At 38.8% G+C, this 25,816-nt stretch overlaps 3 protein-coding genes and 1 non-coding gene across 7 annotated transcripts; 1 reads left to right on the forward strand and 3 right to left on the reverse strand.

The window, feature by feature from the left end:
* Positions 1 to 2,441: 2,441 nt before the first annotated feature.
* Positions 2,442 to 13,304, reverse strand: spc24 (SPC24 component of NDC80 kinetochore complex). 4 transcript variants are annotated; one of them, XM_066642728.1, is made up of 7 exons: positions 13,178 to 13,304; positions 12,122 to 12,325; positions 11,866 to 12,010; positions 10,996 to 11,100; positions 10,578 to 10,654; positions 9,272 to 9,374; positions 2,442 to 2,825 (listed from the first exon to the last, which is right to left on the reverse strand). In XM_066642728.1, exons 2-7 carry the CDS (start codon positions 12,294 to 12,296, stop codon positions 2,816 to 2,818), a joined length of 615 nt encoding a protein of 204 aa, XP_066498825.1. In that variant the 5' UTR covers positions 12,297 to 12,325; positions 13,178 to 13,304; the 3' UTR covers positions 2,442 to 2,815. The 4 variants fall into 4 exon arrangements, with proteins under 4 accessions (XP_066498825.1, XP_066498826.1, XP_066498824.1 ...); XM_066642729.1 differs by lacking the exon at positions 13,178 to 13,304 and adding an exon at positions 12,592 to 12,689; XM_066642727.1 differs by lacking the exon at positions 13,178 to 13,304 and adding an exon at positions 12,742 to 13,117 and having other exon boundaries at positions 2,444 to 2,825.
* s1pr5a (sphingosine-1-phosphate receptor 5a) lies at positions 4,235 to 7,822 on the forward strand. Its single transcript, XM_066642726.1, has 2 exons — positions 4,235 to 4,359; positions 5,531 to 7,822. The coding sequence occupies exon 2, from the start codon at positions 5,749 to 5,751 to the stop codon at positions 6,946 to 6,948; it is 1,200 nt and encodes a 399-aa protein (XP_066498823.1). The 5' UTR covers positions 4,235 to 4,359; positions 5,531 to 5,748; the 3' UTR covers positions 6,949 to 7,822.
* A 1,237-nt stretch (positions 13,305 to 14,541) lies between the features above and the next one.
* On the reverse strand, positions 14,542 to 24,287 carry kri1 (KRI1 homolog). Its single transcript, XM_066642143.1, has 19 exons — positions 24,077 to 24,287; positions 22,702 to 22,781; positions 22,487 to 22,592; positions 22,295 to 22,397; positions 21,992 to 22,052; positions 21,860 to 21,909; positions 21,622 to 21,709; positions 20,422 to 20,499; positions 20,205 to 20,311; positions 19,973 to 20,105; positions 19,157 to 19,252; positions 18,137 to 18,307; positions 17,714 to 17,798; positions 17,523 to 17,629; positions 17,242 to 17,404; positions 16,491 to 16,621; positions 16,142 to 16,206; positions 15,743 to 15,838; positions 14,542 to 15,318 (listed from the first exon to the last, which is right to left on the reverse strand). Exons 1-19 carry the CDS (start codon positions 24,150 to 24,152, stop codon positions 14,769 to 14,771), a joined length of 2,346 nt encoding a protein of 781 aa, XP_066498240.1. The 5' UTR covers positions 24,153 to 24,287; the 3' UTR covers positions 14,542 to 14,768.
* Positions 16,316 to 16,413, reverse strand: LOC136665476 (Z30 small nucleolar RNA). The gene has a single exon (XR_010795254.1). It is a non-coding gene; the product is annotated as a Z30 small nucleolar RNA (small nucleolar RNA).
* Positions 24,288 to 25,816: the final 1,529 nt, after the last annotated feature.

Genomic DNA, 25,816 nt, shown 5'->3' on the forward strand with positions numbered 1-25,816 from the left:
GCTGCTGGCTACAACAGTGCTGATCACCAAAAGCACTGCTTCCACACTCTCACCCTCTCTCCCTCCCACACAAAAAAGAAAAGGAAATTCCGATTTAGAAAAAGATTAAAACAGCAACAATGTGTTTTATCCAGCATGGCTCATGCATTCTTCTGTAATCTGCATTTTACAGCTCAGCGTCTCTCAATAAACACTGTCTGGCTTTCATGAAACCCTAAACTTCAGGAAAGAGATGTCTCATTAAAAGAAACCAACTAAAGTCCAATTCCACAAAGCTGAGAGTCGGCACACACTAAAGAAGCAAGGCATTTAAGAGATTAGAAAAAAAGAGGCAGTGGCATGAAAATAAGGCATGTTTTGTACAATTCACTGTCCATGTAGGGAAACAGATTAGGACAGTGACATGCGAGGACATGTGGACATTTATCAAGAAAACAATGGCTCCATTAGTTAAACTGGTGGTTATAAGCATAGTGTGTTGATGTGGTATTCTGCCCAAAGCCTGACTAATGTAAAATGGGCAGGGGATAAATGCATAAGACATCCCTCAAAGTGTGGCCAGAATAGGAGAAATTTCCTGAGGCAAACAGGCCAAGATGTAATGGAAGGAAAATGACTCCAGGATTTTCTGAAGTCCCTTTCATTACCAAAACACATGTGCTGAGGTCATTCCTGGACATCAACTATTGAAGCCAAATGTAGACGTTAATAAAAAAAGGCAGAAGCACTAAACTAATTTTCAGAGTTAATTTAGTTACAAAAACTTCTTTACACACAATGGACCATGCACAAACTCAAATCAACACTTAAGTGTCACACTCTTCTCTCAAGTGTCTTCTCACACTTCACTCAGTGCCCCTTTATGGCTTCCATTGATCTTAAAGGTCACAGTACGTGTGAGTTATAGGTAGGAGTGAAAATGGCACCTCAGAGTCGAGTCAAAATGTGAGAACTCTCTCGATGCATTAGGTAGCCGAAGGCTTGTGACGAACTTCCAGGGTCATGGCCGGCCCCTTCAAACAGGGGAGGAAATCCCATGACCCCAGGATCCAGCCTTTTCCGCCCAGCTGAGGAAGACCAGCCAGGAATATGAAAGTAATTCTTTTTCAGCATTTGAGTACAACTCTTAAACAACACACTGTCACTTCAAGATTTGAAAATCAGCCCAAGCCTGTGAACATTCACTATGTTAACAAGAGCATTCCAGTGGCAGCTGATTAAACTGCGGTAAAGGAGATTTTTATAGCTCAGAGCTCTTACGTTAAGCTAAAATACACTTAATGTGGGATATTTGTTTCTGCATGTTGGTGGAAAAAGGCCTAAAGGCAGGAAAGACAAGAGAAGACACAAAGAATAAAAGCAGTTCCACAGAAGAACCATTTTTGTTCCCTGAAGATCAATTTGAAACGATAGTTTGTGGTTGTGGTAAAATTTTAAAGCTTAAATAAACCTCAAACTATGAAAAAGGTTATTTACTAATTTACAGTTTACATGATGTGGAAGGTCTTTCAACTTTATAAACACTCGTTTACACAACGGTCCTCTTAAGAATCACTGAAAGGTTCTTTATAAAATCACACACAAAACACAACCCCTGTGGCTAAAACAGCAGTGAACAACAATGAACTTAAAGGAGACTTTTATAGACCCCCCCCCACCCCACATCAATGAAGTCTTAGTCATAGTACTCAACCAAAGTTTACAATCATTTTCCAAATTAAAATTTAAAAACCAAGACGAGGGTTTATGATTTTAGAGTGTGTTTATTTAAAATATCATTTGGACAAAGCAAACAAATGGTGAGAAAGTTGCACTACATCTACCAGCCCATACGACTCCTACTTTCCCATGCCCTCCACGGCACATAAATTGTTATTCAAGCTTACAATGCTACTGCTTGAGATCACATGCTGTGCTTTAACACTAGCCTTTTATTCAATACACAATAAGGGGTCTTACAATGATTGTATTACAGGGTGATCGACTAGTACTTGCAAATGAATGGATGATCAGTTAACACAAAGTAAGCAAGACCAGATCTTGCCTAACACTGGCTTAATGAGAGAGGCTAAACATACAAACCATTCACAACACCAATCCAACGTGACGCTGAATAAAGCCTGAGAGTTTGTGGATTCACAATCTGCATATAACCTTTAATGGCAAAAATGCATGCTGTAAATTAGACACACTGTGGTCTTGCCAACTGTAACCCATGGACACCACAGCTGTTATTAGCGCTGTCCAAAAAAACAAAAAGAAAAAACGAAAATTTGCTGAACTTGCAATGAATTCAGCTGCTAGTATTCTCTGGAGTTCATCAGGAAGCCTTTAGTTGAGGTGTGGTCCCACGGTCTCAGGAATACCACCGGAAGAACAATAATAAACAAGAAAATTGTTTGCAAATGTCCATTTCTAATGGGGGCTCTTAGCAACTTCCTCATCTGAAGAGCGTTTACGTCACAGCAGCAAATCACCAGGAGAATTGTAAGGAAATTTTATAAACGGTCGGTCATTACCACGAAGGCATGGAAATGAAAGAGCAGCATGACCATGTGTATTTTAGCCTGTGCTAACCGAGGTAACATGCTGGGCCTATGACATTCAGACTGGGGGTGGTTGTCATCTCTTGGTTTTCTTTAAACCTTTCTGAATCCCACTTGGTGGCCGGTAAGTGGGCCTACATTATGGGAGTAAGGGGACATAAGGTCTACTAGTGGCATTTTCACTGCCAGCTGGAAGTCTCTAGAATGTGCAGACAGTGTGATCCTTCCATAACAGGTGAATAGCAGACAGTCGTAAAAGGTGGCCAAAGTCAGAAGAAGCTAAAGAATAAAATAAAAATAAATATCAGTACAAATTCCCAAAGGAAAAAAAAACAAAAATAGCCCAAAAATGTTAGGAATGCAGGGTCTGAGTGTTGCTCTGCTGCTACATAAAGTTGTCATGCATTTCCATTGTCCCGTAAGCTGTTCTATTGACAAGAGGATTGGTGGTCAGTCAAACTGAAAGGACGCTGTGTTCCCAGTGGACCGAGTGCAATGTCCAGCCCAGCCCAGTATGACCTCATAGGTGTTTCTCAAGGAAATCCCTCTCCCTTCCAGGCACAATGACAGAGGTTCCTGTTTAAAGAAAGCTGCACACCTACCAACCAGTGTAGACTGGGATGCTTACGTAATTCCTATATTTGCCATTACTCATAATCACCATTCGAGTTGTTGTGTTGTTCTTTGTAAAGCTATACCTTTAAGGTAAATGTGTTAAAACCAAGAGAACCAGGGTCACAGCTACACTTTACAACATGTCTGACAACAAACCGTATTACAAATCATATTACCTATTGCTGGAGGACAGGATTAGTGAGAAAAGTCAGCGTGCCCTTTCCTGTTTGTGCTCAATAAATAAAGAAATAAATAAATCTCACAACTGCCTAGTGCACTCTGTTAAATAAAAAATAAATAAAAATATAAAGCTAATACGCGTGAAATAAGAATGCGTCAACTTCTGTTTACAGTTCAAAATGTATAACTACACTTCTTGATGGTGTTTGCATTTGTGCTGTATATTAAAAGGTTTTTCAAAATACCTCTTAGGCTAAAGTCTTCTCAGAACTATAAAAAATGTCTCAAACACTCAGCAGAAGAAGACCTTCTGTGAAGTAGGTGTTAATCTCATTACGCTCCAGGTGTTGGGTGACATTCACCACCACTGTAAATTTTCTGATTCATTTCAAAGTGCATTTTACACGAAGCCACTCTGAACGACAATATTTACAACTCAACTATTTTATGCAGAAACTGGAAATCAGTGGAGTCTCCTTTAAATGTACTCTTTGAAAAGAACAGTGCTGATATGTTTTGTCTAAGAGTGCTTTAACATGAAAGCTTTGAGAAGACTCAAGACATACAAATTTTACATTCCCCAACACATTCATATCTCACAGCATTCAAGAATTTGACAAAGGACACTGTGTGTAAACATTGGGAGCTGTTTCACTGAGTTTTCACAGAAAGCTAGCTATAGGTTTTTGCTGTATGGCTTACATTTGCCTTGTAGTTATAATTACCGAGGATTACAAAGCAAGTCCCCCCCACCCACCCACACACACACACACTCACACACTCACACTCACACACCCTAAGGCAATTCATTTTCACCTCCTAAGTGCCTAATAAGCACCCAAGCAGCAGCAGAGGGGAGAAGGAGAGAGTAAAAGCTGAGGGGCAGCTAGAGCAGGACCAGCCCACTTTGAGATTTATCCTGTGAGGCACCCTCCCCATCACCTTTTCCCAGCTCTGGGGAGTCAGTGTAAGCAGAGCAAGAGAAACCACGCACAGTAAACTACAGAGAACTACCGCGGTACGTATAGTTTATACATCACTACAGTTTCTATATACACTTGGATTAAAGTATTGGATTAGAGGAATGTAGGCTGCTTTTATTCAAAACAAAGAAATGCTAAGGAATTCTTGTGTTTTGTGTAAAACAACATTGGACCGAGCAGTAAAGAACAGTTGGTTTGAATTCGCGTGACTTTGTCAGTTGTATTATGTTTAGCTTTATTTTTTAGCCACTTTACTGAGGCTATGCTCAGAGCGCGCGAGCAACGTACGGTGTGCGCTGTTCCCGCCGAAGGAAAGCTTGTTGAATGTTTTACCTCAGAATTTGCCCTAATCTTCCTCCCGTTTTTTGTTTGGAATTCTGTCGCTCATTCTCGGCGCGAAATAAGTTTTAAACCGTCGTGTATTGTTTTTAGTATATCTCCACAGTTCTGTGCCGGTTGATGAAGCAACTCGTCTCAGTAGCTGGTGTTAAACGGTGGGAATGTTTTTCATAGTTTTGCCCGAGGGCTTTGGCTCAACCTGAGATCCAATGGCGAACACGCCCGGCGTCTTTCCTCTTAATCAAACTGATAGTTTGGTTTGTCGTCTGTACTTGCTCAGCAGGAGTTTCCTAACCCTCCCTTTATTTTTCTTCAAACTTAAACCTGCTCTCTAAAGAACATATATCTGATATGTGGTGTGTTTACTACAGTCAGACCCGGTTCAGAGCATTTTTTTTACTCGTACAATTTATGTGTGGCGTATAACGTTCATTTTAAATGCCATTTTTTTGCAGCCAGTTTTCCTTAAAACCTGGTTTAAATACAGACTCTGCCGTTTACACTTTGTGAAAATTACACGATATCGTCCCAGAAACGACATGACATTAAAATTGTCTTCATATTATTAAGCTTTAAAGAATGTAATTCCTCCTTTTAAAATGGATAGAGTGCAGCACATTATATCACACATTATTGTAATAACACACATACAAAAAAAACTATAAATAATTTAACTTAGCTTTGTATTTTTTATTTATAAAACTATGGGTTGTTTTTATTGGTAAACAAAAAACGTATGGGAAAAAAATACTGTGCAAAAAGTAAAAAATTTGAACTTTTCGGTATCCTTCTGAAACTTTGTATTGAAATTTGAGTGTGTTTTTAAATATTTGCTGAATTAATAATCCTCTGATATCCACTTTTTAGATTTTTCTGAACGCTCAAAGTTTTTGGACATAAGGAATTCCTGCAGTCTGAAAGGGCATAGTCATCATGTGGAGCTTCTTGTGTTCTTCACGACAGATCTGACCAGCAAAATCCTGACGCCATGTGGATTTGGGACTAGCATTTTGTGGTGGAATTATGAGCCCTCAAAGGACTAGTTAGTGAGCAGAGTGTCTAAAGAAATTTTTTTTACAAGACCAATGGCAGCATCCCATGCTGCTTATGTTGCTGCACATCCAACAGTTGCTCCTGTGACACCAGTTGCAAGATACCTGTTCAAAATGTTCCGGGAGTACCAAAGCAATGACGTGATTGTGACCCATTACAACTTTACAGGAAAGTTAAACAAGAACAAATACACGGATGGACTGAAACCTGAAGCCATTGTGTTCCTTATTATATGTCTGCTCATTGTGCTTGAAAATGCAGTGGTTCTTGTAGCAATCTGGAAGAATAAAAAGTTCCATCTGCCCATGTACTACCTGTTGGGCAACTTGACATTCTCAGACTTGTTGGCAGGCTTCACCTACATGGTTAATATAATCACATCAGGGGCCAACACTCTCAAAATGACACCTGTCCAGTGGTTCCTTAGAGAAGGTGGGGTCTTCATCACGCTAGCTGCCTCCATCATTAGCCTTCTGGCCATCGCTATTGAACGCCATGTTACCATGATCCGGATGAAGCCATACCAGGGGGCCAAGCGTGGACGTATGTTTGCACTGATTGGTGCAAGCTGGGTGGTGTCAGTTTTCCTGGGTGTGCTGCCTATAATGGGCTGGAATTGCATTGGCAGCCTGGAACAGTGCTCCACCGTTCTTCCACTTTATTCCAAGAGCTTCATTCTCTGTTGCATCACAGTTTTCTCTGCAATACTGATGGCTATTGTAGTGCTCTATGTACGCATCTTCCGCATCGTTAAGTCCAATACACAACGGCTTGGCTGCGGACCACAGCGCAAAGGTTTGGCAAGGAAGTCCCAGAAGTACATGGCTTTGCTCAAGACAGTTACCATAGTGCTGGGTGTCTTCATCGCCTGCTGGCTGCCCCTCTTTATCCTTCTTTTGTTGGACTTCTGCTGCCCAGCTCAGAGCTGTCAGGTTCTCTTCGAGGCAGACTATTTTCTGGGCATTGCGATGATCAACTCACTGCTCAACCCCATCATCTACACATTAACGAGTAAAGACATGCGTCGGGCCATACTGAGACTCCTCTGCAGCTACTGTCTGCTGACCAAGGATGGACATATGAAGAAGTTTGGAATACCTTTCTTGGAGTGCAGTACTAGCAAGACAGAGCTGCCATCCCACAGGCTAGAGGGTCTGGAGACAACAGTCTCTTCTGGGAACATTACACCAACCACAATAAAAACTATTTATCCCAGAATGTCAAAGACTTGAGACATTTCAGTCAAGACTCAGCTTTAACATTCTCTTGAAAACTGTGCTTTCTTTTAACGTATTACATGACTCTTGTCATTTGATACTGAAAGTAGCAGTGGACTCTACCCACAGATGCATTATAACAAAGGAGATAAGCAATCTGTTCAATTTTCTGGTTGAATGGCGTACTGTGAAAACTGCCAAAGATCATATTTTAGTTAAGAACTTGGGACAGCAGATCAGGGCTTGTTTTCTCTGAAGAGCTTGAAGCAACATGCACTTATAATTGAAAAAGTACTGTGTGGGGAAAAGTGGCAAAAATGACTTGTACCTATGACCATTTGAAATTATATGCCTGTTACACAAGCTTTTATCCTTAAAGCAAAATCAATCTCCATGGTCAGAAAAGGAAAGATGCGAACAAAAGAAAATATTCTGGTTCGAGGGCCATTCAGTTTTCTTTAGACAGTTCCACACTAGACAATCAAAATGGATCAGTTCTTGAATGGAGTGTCCTAGAAGTCATAAACAGGCAAAATGTTTAAATGCCCCACATTTTATGAGTGCGCACTTTTGGAATTCATGCCAGTTTCACTATAATAATGCTAATAAATGTTCTTTTTTTCTTGGGATAAACTCCAAATCTTCATGTTTTCTGTAGCAGATACAATTACACACCCAAAAAATGGTAGATTATGTAAAAAGCAGATGTGTTATTACCATTAACCAACTGTATAAAATTGTGCCATGCTTTTGTAGCAGTCTGGGAAACATTTTGACCAGTTTATGTAGAGTTCTCTCTCTCTTATATATATATATCTTATTTGCTGTATTTGTTGTTTTTAAATTATGGCATTAAATGTATATATGTACATTGGATAATAAAGACAAAGTAGTGTTTGTATTAAATCTTTTGCACTTAATATTTATTTATTTTTTGCATTTCCATCTCTGGAACAGGTCGATAACAAGTTTATCTGTTAGTAGACTATCTCTCTGCATTCATTGCTGCAGCAGCATTACACCTCCACATGATTTCTAACAAGCTTTAGTTTGACACTGCATATAGATCTATATCAGCAGGAGTGAGATGGGGCACTGATTAATTAGAAGACAATGAGTTGCTTTGCTTCATCATAAACACAAAGGACACAGTCCTGAGGCATGGGGCTTTTTGTTTTAGTTTTCTTTGTGAACTGATAAACGGCAGGGATTGAAATGTCTTGTGACTCAGTGATGGAATAAGGAAGAAAACGTACTTTTTGTTGTTAGTATATCTAATTCTTTTCAGATAATTTAATCCTGTCTCTTGTTTGATGAATAGGACATTAGTGCCTGTCCAACACAAACCACTACATGGTTGCTCTTAAAAGGTTTAAAGTAATGAAGTTTCTGTCCAATACTTGCTTACAATCGCTTTATTACGGTAGCACACATTATCTAACCAGTAACGCTACACACTGCACTACATTCAGTGTGGTTTAATGGTAATACAAGGCGTGTGTCAATGCTGCCGTCTCAGCAGGAAATTTCAAAACAAGGTTACCGTGTGGTACAATGACAGAATACAGCCGAAGTGCAGCTGCTTGATGCCCCGCTACATGCCCACTCCACCACAGAAACAGCAGATATGCAGCCTGAGGCGTTTTGAAGTCACAATGAGCCACACACACACAGCCAAATTTACAGTTGTGTATTGTACGCAGCTTAATTTTAACACAATCTTGTGAATTATATGTGTGATATATCCTGTGGCAGGTAAAAGTGAACGATGCTGTTGGTTAGGTTCAGCTAACACTCTTCACAAAACTGTCACGAGCATGGGCCAACGCAAAGCATTTTTTTTTTTACCACTTGCAAACATTGCCCCTATTGTCTGAACTTGTTTATTCAGCTTCTAATAATGTAAAACATTAGTATATTTATATTATTAACTGTGAATTACAAAGTCTATCTCCTACTGCCTTGATACATTACAGAAGGCAAAGTGTGGCAGATACATCTGCAAACTGTTCATTTTCAAAACTGTAACCAACAAAACATCATATTCTTATTCAAAAACTGCATGCATTTCAAAGCCATAAATGCAATCTGGTGTCGTTAGAGCTAAAAATTAAGAAACCTGCTGCTTATAAAGGAAAACCACATTTAGAGCTGTCCAAGACACACACAAAACTGAACAGAGACTTACAGATATAAGAATTAACAAAAACATACATATATATAGTATTCAGGAGAGGTTTAAGACTGCTGTATTAAATATATATTATTAAAGACAAAAGAACACAGATAAAAGACAGTAAATCAGGAATGGACTCTTCACGGTCCAATAGAATTCTACCATTCTGTGCTGACAAGACTCCACAGCTCATCACTGACTTCACATGGAGAACAATTGGATGTGTCTATGTTTATAGGGGTTGCCAGATCTGTGCCGTAATGGACTGGAGGTGGGGGAAAAAAAGGACAAACCATTCGTATTAGCAGTAATATTAATTTCACCGATTTTCAAACACACTGGCCCTAAACTATAAGAATAATGCCATTCAAAAACCTAAATGCTCAGGTTAAACTTGCATACTGTGTATTTTATTAATATTATTTCAAATAAGCTGTACATATTACGGATGACTAAAGTGAAACACCCATTTTATTCTAAGGTTGATGGCAAATTTCACAACTTCAACAATGGAGAATTTCCAGTTTATGCACAGCTATAATGTGCAACAATAACTAAAGAGTTGCATCTTACAAATAATAGAAATATAGGAGACAGAACTACCAGTGTGTGTGTGTGTATATATATATATATATACACCATACTCAACCCTGTTGCTCAACCAAACCAAGTCATGTTGCCCAACCAAAATGTATGTTTAGGCTGCCCTCTAGTGGCATTACTAATAACTCCTCAACACAGAGTTCCTAACTCGTTTCATTCATACATTATCTGTAACCCTTATCCAGTTCAGGGTCACGGTGGGTCCAGAGCCTACCTGGAATCATTGGGCACAAGGCGGGAACACACCCTGGAGGGGGCCCCAGTCCTTCACAGGGCAACACTCACACACACACACCTATGGACACTTTTGAGTCACCAATCCACCTACCAACGTGTGTTTTTTGGACTGTGAGAGGAAACCGGAGGAAACCCACGCAGACACGGGGAGAACACACCACACTCCTCACAGACAGTCACCTGGAGGAAACCCACACAGACACAGGGAGAACACACCACACTCCTCACAGACAGTCACCCGGAGGAAACCCAAGCAGACACGGGGAGAACACACCACACTCCTCACAGACAGTCACCCGGAGGAAACCCAAGCAGACATGGGGAGAACACACTGCACTCTTCACAGACAGTCACCTGGAGCGGGAATCGAACCCACAACCTCCGGGTCCCTGGAGCTGTGTGACTTCGACACCTACCTGCTGCACCACTGAGTTTGAAACTCTTTTACATAATTATATGAAAGTGCGTCTTTCACTGGAAGTTAGTGTTTTAAATAGACTAAGATACAGTGCATATTTTATAATGGTTTACAAATATGTAAATTTCACAGACAATTACACAGACCTATGAAATCCATTTCTTCAATTCAATTCAATTTCTTTAAAGAAGAACAGTTTGATTGATTTACCTCCTTGCAGAATGTGTGGCTCTGTGTTCAATTCCAGTTTAATTTTGGTAACTTTAAAATAGAGCTGAGCCAAATATCTGAAACATATACACAGCAAGGTTAGAGTAACCAAAATCATTTAGGACAGATGTATCTGCAAAAAGCATAAGTAGAAAATACAAAGACGATATTTACAGTGATACGTAGCATTTCATACTTTCAATATATTTTTAAATAACAATATACCTGAAATTATAATAATGAATTAGCTAATCTGATTTAGCAATCAGCTAATTACCAGCTGTATGAGGGTTTAACCAGCTTTGTCAGAGAAAGGAAGACATTATTAAAAGAAATAAACTATAGCTCAGTAGTTTGTCACCACAGAAATCCTAGCTCACTGTAACACACCAAGGCAATAAGGATAACTCTTCCTTACATGGCTGAGGGAATGATTTCAGTGGTGTCCTCGTCTACTTCTTGCTGCAATACTTGAATTTCTTGCTCATTCTCCTTGAGTCTCTCCAGCTCTTTCTGTAGAAATCTGACAAATTTAATCAAGGTATACAAGGAGAAGCAAGGGCAACATTAGTGTTCTTTTGATGGCAGACATAGAGTCAGCTATATATATGACGTCTCTTGTCAGCCTGAGATACACTTGTGTTAATAGCCTGAGATACACTCTCATACTAAAACTAGGTTAAAACATCACAATGGCTGAAGGTGCAAAGGTGTTATTTGTTTTTTTTTACCAGTTTGATTGACTGAATACAGCAAACTGGAGTGTTAGAACACTTTCTTGAGGACGTATCTATATTGCTCTCTTCGGAGGGTAACTCACATGTACCAGAGTTTGTCTGCTTCATTTTTAAGTTCCCCAGCATTCCCAGGTCAAACTGAAAATGTATACTATCTTTACATGTGTGTTAAATTATGTAAATGTAATTAGTTAGTTGCCATGGTTCTGTTTGTACATCCTATAATCAAGTGCAGAGCTTTCCATTGTATTTCTATATTTAACATATTGTATATTAGAATGATTGCATAAAGGGGCTTGTTAAATAAAGGTGAAAGATTAAAGAAATTGAGATTGAGTATAAGAAGAGAGAGGGGGGGGAGAGAAAGGGAGAGAGAGGGGGGAAGAGAGAGAGAGAAAGAGAGAGAGAGAAAAAGAAAGAAAGAGAGGGGGGGAGAGAGACAGAGAGAGAGAAAGAGAAAGAGAGAGAGAAAAAAAGAAAGAAAGAAAGAGAGAGAGAGAGAGAAAGAGAAAGAGAGAGAGAGATATGAAATGGCTGTAACTGAAGGATACTGTATCTCTGAGTCCAGCGTGAGGCTCCTGGACAAGCTCTGTTGGACTTCTTGCTCCACTCTCTCCAAATCCCTCATCATCTGACTTTTCTGACTCTCTAGGTCTAAGAGTTTCTGTCCTACAAGTTCCTCAGATTGCACCAGACCTAAAAGCAGAGATAAAAGAGACAAGTCTGTGGATATATTTCACAATCAAGCTTTTTCAGCAAGTCGTATAAATCACAAACATCTAGCTGTGTTTACCCATCATTTCTTACTGTTTAAGAGCTGAGTGACTGTCCTCTTAACCTCTGTGTGGTGCTCAAACAGTGCTTGCTGTTTCTTCCTCGATGCTCTGAGGGCATCTTCTGCTTTACTGCTCTCTATGAGGTTGATGAGAGACTCTCCTGTGTTCTCCAGGTCGGCATAATAGAGACGATCGTTGTGTAACATGTCTTTATCTGGCAGATTTTACACTACACCTGTTTAAAAAATAGAACATTAATGTACGTTAAGTTCTTTGCCCAAATATTTACACAATGAATATATAATTAACCATTAAAAGTATAAGATATAGCTACAAGAGCAACGTATCCATCTTTGTGAATTTGGGCAGTTTTTATACACTATATATATGTGTGTGTGTGTGTGTGGCTCGTTTCGTGAAAAACATAAAACAATCCATAATATCAGTTTTATATGGTGTTAAGCAGATAATTTAAACACAAATCTTTATTTTAGCGGGTACTTTTCTTCGGAGAAACTGGCATTAGTGAAGATACAGCGGTGAGGCAACGGTAAATGTGTAAGCGCCTCTGCGTCTTGAAAATACGAGGTTTGTATTTCTCCCATTTAAAAAAAAACATACATAAAAACCTTTAAAAATATATACTCTCACCTCACTCACTGGTGTGTTGTTTTCAAACTGAGCAGTTAATTACCGCGCTTTGGGATGTGTTCCTAAAACGCCGCTTAGTTTAATTAATCACGAGTCGACGTAATTACGTGTCAAAACTGGCGCGGAAATATTTGTCTTAATAAGAAACGATTACAAACCGTGCACTGTATATCAACAACCTGTGGTTTTTAAAGTTATATCTATTACTTTAAAAATTACTATCAGGCATTTACGCTAGACGCCCCGTTTTCAACACACAACAAATCCTCTGGGTCCAAGACAGAGGCTCCCTACTCAAACGGCTCCCTGTTCCCTTTGCAGTGCACTACGTAGTTCGTAAAATAAAGACTACTACACTTACGCAGTGCACTGTTATAAACCTACACATGGGTGACGCGTTATATGACTGTATGGAACAAAAGACTGGATTATATACCGCTGTAGGGAGCAAGGATCCGAATGAAATTCGGCCAGGAATATGGAACGTAGTAAGAGACTCGATCTCAAACGGGTTCTTGTGCCTACGTAGGGCACTACGTAAGCCATGACATAAAGGCTTCTACATCTAAATAGTGCTTAATGTAAATTAATACAGGTTTCCCAAGACAACCATCCTCACGACGTCAGATTAAAAGATCCAATAATATGGCGCAGCACCTGTCTAAAAAGGGCCATTTAAATTGCTTGTTATTTCTAATTCGGTTTAATTGAGTGTTACACATATAATAACGAGATACGGCTTGTAAATTATGTAAACTACATCTACTGCTTCATGTCCACTTTTATACAAATCAATCTATATTCAGACATACGCTGAACTATCTAATTCAAAATTATTCAAATTATTAATTTATTAGTGTAAAATAGTATTCAAAATTAAAATGTGTAGGGTTTTTTTTTTAACCTTAAAAATTAGAATTTTTAAAAAATAAATAATTTATGTTCATTTTTCACTTTCTTATATATTTTGATCTTTGAAGTCTTTTATTTTTCAGCTGCAGATTTTATGTTTTCAGATTCATATCTTATTTTCACTTTCAGATTCTTTTTTCCTCTTTTTTGGATCCTTGTTTTCAGTTTCAGATCTATGGACCTGATCTAGTGGGGGAAGCGGGACATCAGCAGAGAGGGGCGTGGTATAATGACTGACAGCATAGCAATGAAGGCAGACCTTCCTCACGGTTGACTGAGAAATAACACTGAACACTCAAGTTATAAGCAATATAAACATTGACTTTATTGACAAAGTCCTTTTATAGTGAGCTCTTTTAGACAACAACTACACACTCTGACAGAGTTTATAACTGCAATTGGTGCTGAATTTTGTCTAAGAGCTCACTATAAAATGACTTTGCCACTAAAGTTAATGTTTTACCCAGAATATTGTGTTCAGTGATATTTCTCTTAGTCAACAGTGAGGAAGGACCGACTTCATTGCCATGCTATCAGTCATTATACCAGGATCTAAAAAGTAAAAATAAGATCTGTCTCTGAAAACATACATTTTGACCCTATTATAGTTCCATACAGCTGCCCACATTTGGACATTTTGTACCGTTTCACAGTATTAATATTGCAGCCAAGATTCAGCAACATTGCAGCTGGTTTCTTCAGGGTATATGCAAAATTCTGGAAATGGAAATCTATGGAAATGAAAATGCAATCTGTATTTTCATAAGCATTTGCTACTGCAAAGGGGAGAGGCACTGGTTCCTTTTTAATTTTAATTTTGAGCTGTTTGTTGTGTTTTTCGTGTTTAAAATCTAAACAAAAGACAGTTGTTTTTTAATTAAACCAATTTTCCTTTATTGCATTTATATAAAACATTTTGACCAAAATGGAAGTAATACTGAATCTTTAAAAATGACCGGGAGAGTTTTTGAAACATTTTTTTCATCATAAAATCTTAACTCTTAAAACTGTATATCAGTGTCCACCAATTCCTTATTTGACAATCAAATCATTGTTTATCTGAACTGAAGCTGAAGGTGCCCCAGTCAATAAACAGTTGCACTGTACTGATTTTATTAGTCATCAGTCGCTTTGGGTTTGTTTTTAAGCTTTGCTTTATCTTTCTTTTCCTGATCTTTTCGTTTCTGCCTGTAGAATTCCCTGAAATGTAGCCTTTTAGGATTCAGACCATAAGCCCTCAGTCTCTGTCTGCTAAACTCTCTGCCTCCCATCTTCACGTTGAGAGAGGCAGAAATCAGTCTTCCACCCAGCCGCCTGTTTTTCTTTTTTGGCCATTTAGGCTTTTCAGTCCTGTGCTCCTCTTTGTTTGTCTCTCTGGTTTCATCTGTAACAGTTGTCCTCTGCATCTTCATCTTTTTCTTAGGAACCAGAATCTCTGTATCATCATCATCCTCTTCTTCCTTAACCTTGATTTCCCTCAAAGCTTCAGAGACAACGTTGTCTGCCACGTTGGATGCTGAGATTTCATGATCAGTCTCAGCTCCCTTGTTCTCCTCCTCCTTCAGTTGTATGTTCTCTCCCTCCATCTCTGACTTCTTTAGACGATCTCTCCGCTTTTTACCCACCTTCATCTTAGCGTCTGACTGCCCGTGGAGCTCTTCATTTCTGTGGAAGGCAAGGTAGCATTTAGTGTGATACAAACAGTACTAATATTAAATACACCGAACGATCACTGGATTTGGAAAACCTACTGTTTATCTACATTCACTGCCCATTTCATCAGCTCCACTGACCAATCAGGAGCACTGTGCAGTTCTACGATTACAGACTACCATCCAACTGTTTCTCTGCAGACTTTCTAATCCCCATTTAACCCTTCAAATGGTCAGGACCTAGCACAGAGCAGCTATGATTTGGGGGTGGATCATTCCCAGGGACGCAGTGACACAGACGTGATGGCCATGTCTTAGGAGAATGTGTGTAGATAAAAGGCAAGTGTTCCTAATCCAAAGATCATTACACGTATAACGATGCTACATTACTATTTAAAAGAATCCATTCAGAAAATTAATATTTCTTAAATGCTCACTCATTATATAAGGACGCGAACACTTGTTTCTTCTTATTGATGTTCTGAGCTTTGATCTGATAATTCTTCACATCACACAGCTCTTCTTTCTCGGTCCTGCCACAAAGAACCAAACACAATCAAATCACAAGAGATGGATAATATGACAATAGCTTAATGTAATAATTTACATCACTGTGCATATTTATATCCTGGGTACCATCTGTATATTTCTAGAGCACCTGTCAACAACATAGTATAAGATCATAAACTGTATAATGAGTAGTATTTGATTAGACATAAACCTGTTATGACGTACCCTTTCTTACGTATTGCAATATGCTCTTTATGTCATATCACCCTCCCTTAAGTCAAATAAACCTCTATTCCACTCTAAAATCATTCATTAAAGCCATTCACCTGTACATGCAGGTCTTCTTCAGTGAGCACCAGCGATTCAGCTCTTTCTCATCTGCTCCCAGAACCTACAACGAGACAGGGAAACACAAATTAAAACATAAATAAATAAATAAATAATATTCAGCTTCCCCAAGGACGACCAGCTGCAGTTTCAATAGGTTATTACCCTACGCTTTGCTCAGAGAGAAGATTAAGTCCCCATCCACTGGTCAGAGTTATTCCCGGAGGAATATCAATACCAGGTCAGACACAATTACAGCTCATCACTGCAAGACATGACACTGCCTAGACCCCTAGCCAATAAACAAAATACAATCAAAGCGTATGGGAAAGAAATGTCTTGACTCACCTCATCAGTGGTCAGACCAAAGTCATTGGCCACAACCTGTCTGTAGCGGAACCTGCAGGGAATGTCATCTATGATATCCTCATAGTCCAGTCTGTAGTATTCATCCAGGTACTGCTCGAACGTCTTCTCCTCTAAAAACCAGAATCGAAACAAAACACACAAAGCTCAAATCATACTTAAAGCAAAAAGGCTTCTAGGGAAAGTCTCACTAATTAAGAATTCTTTAAGCTTTGTTTAAATTTTTCTTTTGATCATATTTTGGCCATATCACCCACCCCTAGTTTGAGCCTGAACATCACTGAACTAAGTGCATGTGTTCAACAGATACCAAAAACTGCCCCAAATCTGCTTTAGAAAATATCAGATTTGATACATCCACACAGTCTGGAATACGTACATCACATTAAGGCTCAATAAATAAATAAATAAAGTCAGATTTGATTCTCTTCAGCCTGGTAATGTGAATGCATTCATAGTGAACCCCTCCCGTCTAGGTTTTTTCTTCTTGAATGAAGTTTGTCCTATTCAAACAGGATTAGTTTTTACGTGGGGGTCTGGGGTTATACAATTTTATCAACAGACATCAACGTTTGTGGTGGTTTTGCACTGGTTAGAAATATTTGGGAAAAAACAGAAATTAGAGTTCCTACTTGATTCACTTTCAATTTGATTCATCTTGTATAACTCATGCTTCATGAATGTAGTCATTAAAAATAAATACTAAACAAAAACACAATTAGAATTCACTCACGTGGATCAAAGGCTGGTTTGTTTTTGGTGATAATTTCAGCAAAGACAGATGTCTTCCTTGTTTTCCCCATGAGAGGAGCATTGTCTTTGGTCTTTTTCTTCCTCAACTCCTTCCTTTTTTTCTTGGATAGCAACGGTTGGCTGGGATCAAAGTCAGCGTCCATCTATAAATGACAGATGTGTAGCTTCAGTGGTGAACCTCTATTCAACGCTTACATTTCTAAAATATTTAAAGATAAATCAAAAACTGAACACAAAATGCACGTTTTAAACCGAACTTACATTGAACTCAGGATCATCACAGTTCGGCTCGTAGGACTCTTCCTCTCCTTTATCCTCTCCATATTCTTCCTCATTCTCACCGGTCCACGTGTCCCAATTCCAGTGTCCTTGTAAATTAAAATTTTAAACACTCAGAAGTGTGCAGTGAATTTAAAGTACTGCAGGATGTACATTTAGGAAAAAGAACTTACCCTCCAACTCCTCCTCATCATCATCATCATCGAACTGAGGTTTCTCCTCCTCATTCTCTCCATAGTATTCATCTCCAAAACATTTCTGTAGACGTCAAAAATGTGTAAGACAGGCAAGCATGTGTGTGTTTTATATATATATAAAAATAAATAAAAACCGAAGCATCCTTCATCCTTCTCTCACATACATTTTTTCTAATCAGTCTGTAAAATTTTGTTACTCTACGAGGTTCAGAACAGTTTCTATAAAATGTATTTTTTAATCCATGTAAAGGGCAACTGAACAGAACGCAGCACCCATCAGTGGTGCATACAACCCAAGAGCCAGCTCTAAACAAAGGGGCTTTCTTTTTTGGGGTTTGTCAGAGTAATGTAAGTAACAGACTAACACCTGTGGGTTCACCCACCCTTCCCCAGCCCCACCTGCATCAGTTGGTCATGTTGCTGTGGGTCAAAATCTCCATCCAAGTCCACCTCACTGAAGGCCAGCTTTTCATTCCCTGTCAGCTCCTGTAGTTTTTTCAGCTTGTCCATAATCTCTGCTCGCTTCAGGTTCTTTAACTCCTTCAGCTGCTGCTGCTTCTGCTCCTTCTCCTACTCAACAGAACAGAGAATAGAAAAGGGGTTTATCAGCTCAGTGCTAAGTAAATATGATCTTAATTAACACTCTGGGAACTCTGTGGCTTTGAAACATGGCCGGTTTCAAACTGACGGGCTCAAAAGTGAGGTTTCGAAAACACATTCACCTCTAAAATGCATGTACTGTAACAAATATTTAAAATGAGGATAAGTATGGCCTCTTCACTTTAGCCTACTTTAAACAACAGCTCACTTGGTTGATAACATTTACCTGAAGTACAACCATAGCCTGTAAAAACAAGTTGTCTCAACTATTACTATTTATATTAGGTACTTAGTCATTTAACAGTATTACACCTATTTGTACATCATTTGCACTTTATCACCCCCTCTTCCCTGTGTTCTTCAGGGCCCCCACAGAGCAGGTGTGATGTGGTGGTGGATCATTCTCAGAGTTTTTAAACCCCTCAGTGTCTGGACTGAGAATAGTCCACCGACCAAAAACATCCAGCCATTGCTGACCAAGTATGCAGAGCAACAAATGGCGTGCAAGTGTAGAACTACAAAGCGACCAGAGTGGACACTGGAGCTGAGAGAATGGGAAGTGAGGGTTGCTTTAATGTTACGGCTGATTGGTGCATGTATTAGGTCTGAGAGAGAGAGAGAGAGAGAGAGAGCGCGCAACAGAGAGAGAGAGAGAGCGACAGACAGAGAGAGAGAGCGAGAACTCAGCATATACCATGATTTCATTAGCGAAGTCTGATGGAAACTGAACATCTGAAAAATACCTAGACAGTCACATATATAACAGCCGTCATCTTCTGCATCTGTTTTAACAGATTATTACAACGCTAAGAAACATACCCTCTTCTTTCTCTCCTTCACTTCTTCCCTCTGTCTCTTCCTACTGTCATCTTTGCTTCGAACTGATGTGGCAATGTTTCGAGGGTAGGTCTTGATCTGTGGATTTAACGTTTGGGAAAGCAACCAAAAATCAAATAATTAAGTCAACAGTGAAGCATCCTTCTACCTTCTCTCACATACTTTCATTTTTTTTATTTAAAATTGTAATCATGCTCTAGCACTGCATGAAAAATTAGATTAGATACAGATGATAACAGATTAAATATAGATTTGAATCACATTCATAAAATGCCACTTTTACAGGTTACAGTAAAATGAACAAATATTTTAGAATCTCACCAAACTCAATAACAACAAAACACCGGTTTGAAACAAGTCAAATCTAACATTTCTGTGAAATCACTACTTTTTTATTGAATTATCTGCCAATACTTATATAACTTATATAACAAACCCGATAATATCATACTTTCCGTGGAAGCCTGGTGAACCCACAAATTTTACATGGTCACATATAACTTGCTCTACACACGTCAATAACATGAGAAACAAACATTGAGAAACGTGTTAATTATGTAATGTATTCTAGACTCTAGGTGTTTTAGATACAACACAATATAAAAATTTGCAGTTTGGTGTCATCAGGACTGAGACTGAGAACATTCGCTGTAAAGCCTCTGTCCTAGCCGCTGAGGCACAAGTCATTTATGACTGGGAATATATTAAAAAAAGCAGGTACAGCAACACAAAAACGTCTCTAACTCAAAACAACAAACGCACCAATACAAACGCAAACTTGTAAAAACAAAAACATACCTGTTGTGAACCTGGCTCCTCAAAACGAAAGTTGTAGTGCCTCTCAAAGTCCTCTTGCTTCTGCAGAAATGTTTCACCTTCTTCATCAGAGTCCTCCACTTCCTCCTGCATGAGCTCGTCATACGTAGGAATTCTAAACAGTAGCATAATCATTAGAACAAGTTTTCAGAGGGATTTGGTCAAAAAACTTCTGAGAGCAGGGAGACAATGTCCGGCGCAAAACAGGACCCACCTTTCTTCTTCATCTTCCTCCAGATAGCTCTTGTTGAGGATATAGTCGCGTAAGAAAGTTTCCTTCTCGTCCAGTTTGGGATCATTCCAGTAATCTCTCAAGTATTTCTGCAAAGAAGAATCATAATTAAACAGTAAATATCAGGAAATCTAAATTCAACAAAACGGCAACAGGTATATGCTTTTGATTCTTTTAAACAGCTCAAGTCTATACTCACCAAATCCTGAATTTCACCCTTTCCCTCCAGCTCTGCCTGCCCTTTCAGCCATTCCACATAATCAGCCTCTTCTTTGTCCTAACAGAGCACAACAGTAGAAGAGGAGAGGAGAAGAGATGGAAAGGAAAAGTAAGGAAAGGTGTTTAAAGTATGTGGAAAATTCTGAAAAATAAACAAAGAGGAAATGTCTCTAAACTAGTGGGTTCTCAATCTGTGGGACGCCAAATGACCTTAAAAAATGTACTACTTAATTAATGAATGTATCCATAGCTGAAAATCTACCGTTATACGTAAACTACATAATGTTTCACAGTTTTCATAATTATGCCCCAATGAAACTCATTTGTGTTGTAGAAAAAAAACAATGTGCTACACAGACACCGTAGTAGATTATGTCTGTAAGGGAACGGCAGGTGGGTGTTTGACACAGCTTTCCTGTTTTGTTTTTTTCTTTCTTTTCAGGGAGGGAACACAATCCCCCAGTTTTTTTGAGAAATCTGTGTAAAGAAAGCCCAGCTTCAGTTGTTTACTGTACGTACACAAAGGTTAGAGACAGATGTGAGCAATTTGGATTTTATCATAAAAAGGGCAAAGCAAACACAAGCCGAGACCAAGTCCGAGAAATACTCCAGAGGCAAAAATAGAGAAAAACTAAGTGAGAATTCTGTACATGTGAAGATAAAATAGAAGAAAACACACGTGGCTGTTCTTCGCATCATTACAGCCCTAAAACTAAATTTAACAGTGCTGCCCCCCTTCACCTGCTACAAGCGCAGAGAGCCTCTATTAGCACCTGCCCAGAGCACTGCCTTCACCTTTAGCCTTTTAAAGCACACAACTGATATAAAATTGACCTCTTCTCATTTTTTAATTCTTTCAAAACACTTATTGTCCATAAATTTTATACGTTCTCATAACAAAACGTTCAGTTTAAGCCTATAGTTATTTGTATTCTCTTTATAATGTTTAGTAATTATTTGAGGTAATTTTATGTTAAGTAAACAAATTTCAAGTAAATAAAAAGCAACAAATAAGTGCCAAAATTAGAGCAAGGTTTTGCCTTATGCCCCCGGAACAGAGGAAGAACCAGGGGGCGCACATGTTTCTGTGGTAAAAATCACAGGTGGTACTTGGAGGTTTTGCTTTGATAATATGTGGTACTTGTCCTAAAAAGGTTGAGAACCACTGCTCTACACGTACCTTCTCGTCTTGGGTTTTGATCCTGCGCTTCAGCAGCTGCCCCTCTTCATTGCCCTCATCATCACTTTCATGCACAAACTTCCGAAAGCTACCAAAATAAAAAAGTCAGTGAGTTTCTGTAAATCACAAAGCTTTGAGAATATGTAAATAAACACAGGACATGAATAGTGTGAAAAACCCATTTAAATCACCACAGACAAAATAAAGTAATATCTAATTGCAGCCTACGGCAATATACCTCTCTTTGAGTTGCTCCTGCTCCTGGATGTAGCTAGGAGATGCAGCTCTCTGTGAAAAGAAACACCGACGTTAGCAAAGCAGGTTTCTCTAAAAGTGTTGCAGTCAACACCAATATTACGAGCTCCAATACCTCTTGCATCTGCCTGGCAGCCTCTTCATCATCACTATCATCTTCCTCATCATCATATTTCCTAAAATTAGCAAAAGAGTTCCAAAGTGGTCAAACATAATTACAAAACTAATTTGTAGAAGTAAATATATAAATAAAAAATGAACATTTTTGAAGATACATGTACACACACATACAGAGATAGATCATCTTAACAGGGAGTTAAGATGTGATTATCACCCTATCACTTCTTTTTTAAATTTATTTTCTCAGTTGCTTTTGGGAAACCCAGCCCTTTTTGTTTGTAAACAAAAGCCTACTTACCCTCCTCTCTCCAAAATGACTTTGCGCTCGTAGTCCTTTATAAACATGGGTTTCACTGCTTTACTAGAAATGGAGGGTTTCTCATCGCTTCCTGAGCTGGAGGCTGTTGGCAAAGACTAAAATAAACATTTAAAATATCTACAAAAAATTTTGTAAGCACTAGATATGGTACAGAACTGTAACTTCACACACCCTCCTCTGAAAAGAACTTTGCATCCTTCTGATAGATCTTTGGGTCTTTCTTCTTCAGCAGTGACAGTGTTCTGTAAAAATCCTTCTCAAGTCTAGGGTCAAGTTCCTAGGAATAAATTCAGAATCATTCAGTAATTATTGTTATTTACAAGGTCATTTGATATAAAAGAGTCTGAATAGATTAAAGTTGTTATTAAGGCAGGAAAAGGTCTTACAATTTCACTCTCATCTTCAGAGTCAGAGTCTGAGGAGCCAGAGGAGCTTTCTTCATCCTTGTCCCCAAAACGGTCTTTTACTGGAATGATTCGGACAGAATATTAAACATGTAAAATTTGTTAATTGCAATTGAAAATGTAAACATATTATTACAACAGGGCAACGACATTTTCAAAACAACATAAGAGTTATTGGTCAAGAAATGGAGAATGAAAAGTACTTCACTCAAAAACAATATTAGGTCTTTAAAGGCTAAGCAGCAGCTCTATGAAAGTGTCAAACAAATAAATACAGTGGAATTTGAGTTCCTAATTGTGTTTATTGATAGTCAGAAAACATGTTATTTCTTACTAATTCAAGGAATAAGGTTTAAAAGACCGTTGGTGTTAGTTAACGTTAGCTTGACTCGCTAAACTCGGTGTCTCAGATTATACTCGGCTACGTAGCTGCATTACGGAGGTTTATAGTGTCGGATGAATTCGACTTCGATCACATTTACAAGAATAACGGTACCTCTACATTTGAGTGTAGCTTATTGCTAGGCTATTGTCATGAATAATGTTGGTTATTTAGCTAGATACTGTCATAACAGTCAGTCATAACGGTGTTTTACCGCGGCGTTGTTCAGCTGTTGTCCACCAGTGACGTCACGGTCACGTTCGAGAATTTCCGTAGCGACCTCGGGTTTTTCCGTCAATTTAATAACATTGTCAGTTGTAAAGCAAATTAAGCTGCTATTTTCATTTTAATTCATACTTATATCTGTCAGTAACTACAATAATGTGAAATATTCATGGAGGTCCATTAAGTGGTGCTTAGCGTTTAAATACTTCAAGATTATTCCTCAAGAACTTCATAGTAATTTAGGGAAGGCAAGTTACTTTATAGAGAATCTTTCCTACACAGTGGCAACACAAAGTGTTTAAAAATGGAAGAGCAATACGAAAACAGTTGGTCATTACTGTCATACATGTCTTCAATACGTTCAGTATTTAAATAAAACTGAGATCAAACGAGTTTATTTAGATTTAAACGTATTGGGGTGGTTTCCCAAACAAGAGTTAAGCCTAGTCCTGGACTAAACAGTATTTTCAGTTAGGATTTATTCCAGTACTAGGCTTTATCCCTGTCTGGAGAACCAACACTGTGTATGTAAATTATCACTACAATATAATAAGACGATTTAAAATACTGCAGTTATACTTTGTATTAAATTATTTAGTGTACATTTCTCAGACCACAGTCACGACATGAAAGTTTTAAAACGTATAAAACAACAGCTGAAGAGACAGTAGAGAAATGATTGTAAGTTAGCAAACTAGCTAGCTAGCATTGGCCGAGTTAACGTTTCTCTAACATTTTAAAAATACGTACATTTCTGCAGCTCTTCCCTTTGTCTGTACTTGTCGTATTTCTCCGCGAACTTCTTGTTGATCTTTAGCTCAGACATGTTGATCCCCAGATGGCTGTTTTAAACCGTTTTAATCAGTAAATGCGACTTTACAGCAGGACTCTTATCACACTCTCCTGGTCCAGCATGGTTTCTATGGGCGAGAGAGTGTGGAAGACTGACCACGTGATCTCTACCTCAGCGCTAGGAGCAGTATCAGCCAATCAGAGATCACCGCTGGAACGTAAACAGTGGGTATGTCTCGTTTCGCTCCAAACTCCCTACGTAGAGCACTACTTAGCGCACTAGCTAACTTCGGCACCCGCACCACAACAGTGCACTTAATGTCCAACAGGCTGTCACTGCAGGGGTCACAAATCTTATCCATAAATGGCCGGTGTGGCTGCAGGTTTTCATTCCAACGAAACAGGAGCATACTCTGTATAACTGTTTAGAGAAGGAGACTAGTTGATCAGACAAGTAGAATGTGTCCTAATGCTAAACTGGGATGAAATCCTGTCCCTAAGACATTACTGTTCAAATGTTTGGAATGTTTCAACAGTATAATAATAATAATAATAATAATAATAATAATAATAATAATAATAATAATAATAATAATAATAATTAATAAGTACTACAGCTAAATCACTGAAACATATACGTGTTGCATTTTCCATCCACATAATTTTTATTGTGTTGTTTTAATATACAATATGGTGACACTATTCATTGGGCACTCATGGAGTTTTTGTTTTTTGCTCTTGTGCAAATTGGCCCCCGGTGTTATTCTGGTGTAAGCGATTTTTCAATATGTGACTCACCACACGATGGCGCTACAGCATAGTATTAATTGACTTCGCTTTTTCAGTGTCTAATTTGACCCGTTTATTTTTTCTGTTCACTGTTACCTGTATACACCTGGGGGTTAGTCCACAAAGCCGGATTTATCAGTTAGCCAGCTAACATAAGCCCAAAGTAGAGGCCTGCCAGTTGGAATTCAGCTCTGTTCCTATTGGCTAGGCTTTATTCGAACTTAAATTATCTTGCTAAATTAATTAGAGATCCTACTTTGTGGAATACCCCCCTGGTTCCACTCTGTTCAAGGTAAACATCCACCACAAACCCACCTGAGACTGTATCATCATTATATCATTTCCTCCTTAATCACTGCTAATACTTATCTACTTCTTCTTTGTAGATAATCAGTGCAGTTTACAGCAATCCCTCTCGTGACCCTTATCTCCCTCTACTTCTCTGTAGCCCTGATAAACATAAAGAGAGGGAGGAGTCAGAAGCACTCCATATTATTCTACAGTCTTCATTCTTGGTAGAGCTGTTTTTCTGTGATATATTCGGAGGAGTGGAAAGGCTGGGATGGTCTTGTGGTACATTCTTGGTGCTATACAAAAAAATTTATTCTTGACTTGACCCTCCTTGTTCTGATCAGCTCCCTGGTGGGGAACACTTCATAACAAAAGGAAATATGCTTTTGAAATCTTCTGCAAGGTTCAAGATCCCTCTGAACGTGTCCTTCACTCTTTCAAAGAACAGTCTCAGAAACAAAACATCTGGAGAAGTTCCTCTGGCCTCTCCCATCCTGGCCCCTGTACTGTGTTCCCCCGTCTGTGCCGAACTGACTGGCATCTCTTGGAAATGTAAATAATTCCCACCTCCCTATATGGGTCTGGAAAGAGGCCAAGGTACATAAAGAACATAAGGAT

This window comes from Hoplias malabaricus, chromosome 13, assembly GCF_029633855.1.
Source record: "Hoplias malabaricus isolate fHopMal1 chromosome 13, fHopMal1.hap1, whole genome shotgun sequence".
Classification (NCBI taxonomy): domain Eukaryota; kingdom Metazoa; phylum Chordata; class Actinopteri; order Characiformes; family Erythrinidae; genus Hoplias; species Hoplias malabaricus.

Coding starts and splice junctions, on each gene's coding strand:
- s1pr5a (XM_066642726.1), top strand. CDS start 5,749: ATGGCAGCATCCCATGCTGCTTATGTTGCTGCACATCCAACAGTTGCT.
- kri1 (XM_066642143.1), bottom strand. CDS start 24,152: ATGTCTGAGCTAAAGATCAACAAGAAGTTCGCGGAGAAATACGACAAG. Junction 17,405..17,522: donor GTGATGATCCTGAGTTCAAT/GTAAGTTCGGTT, acceptor TGTCATTTATAG/ATGGACGCTGACTTTGATCC. Junction 16,207..16,490: donor TTGGTCTGACCACTGATGAG/GTGAGTCAAGAC, acceptor GTCTCGTTGTAG/GTTCTGGGAGCAGATGAGAA.
- spc24 (XM_066642728.1), bottom strand. CDS start 12,296: ATGTTACACAACGATCGTCTCTATTATGCCGACCTGGAGAACACAGGA. Junction 12,011..12,121: donor AGTCACTCAGCTCTTAAACA/GTAAGAAATGAT, acceptor CTCTGCTTTTAG/GTCTGGTGCAATCTGAGGAA. Junction 10,655..10,995: donor GAAATCATTCCCTCAGCCAT/GTAAGGAAGAGT, acceptor TATATGTTTCAG/ATATTTGGCTCAGCTCTATT.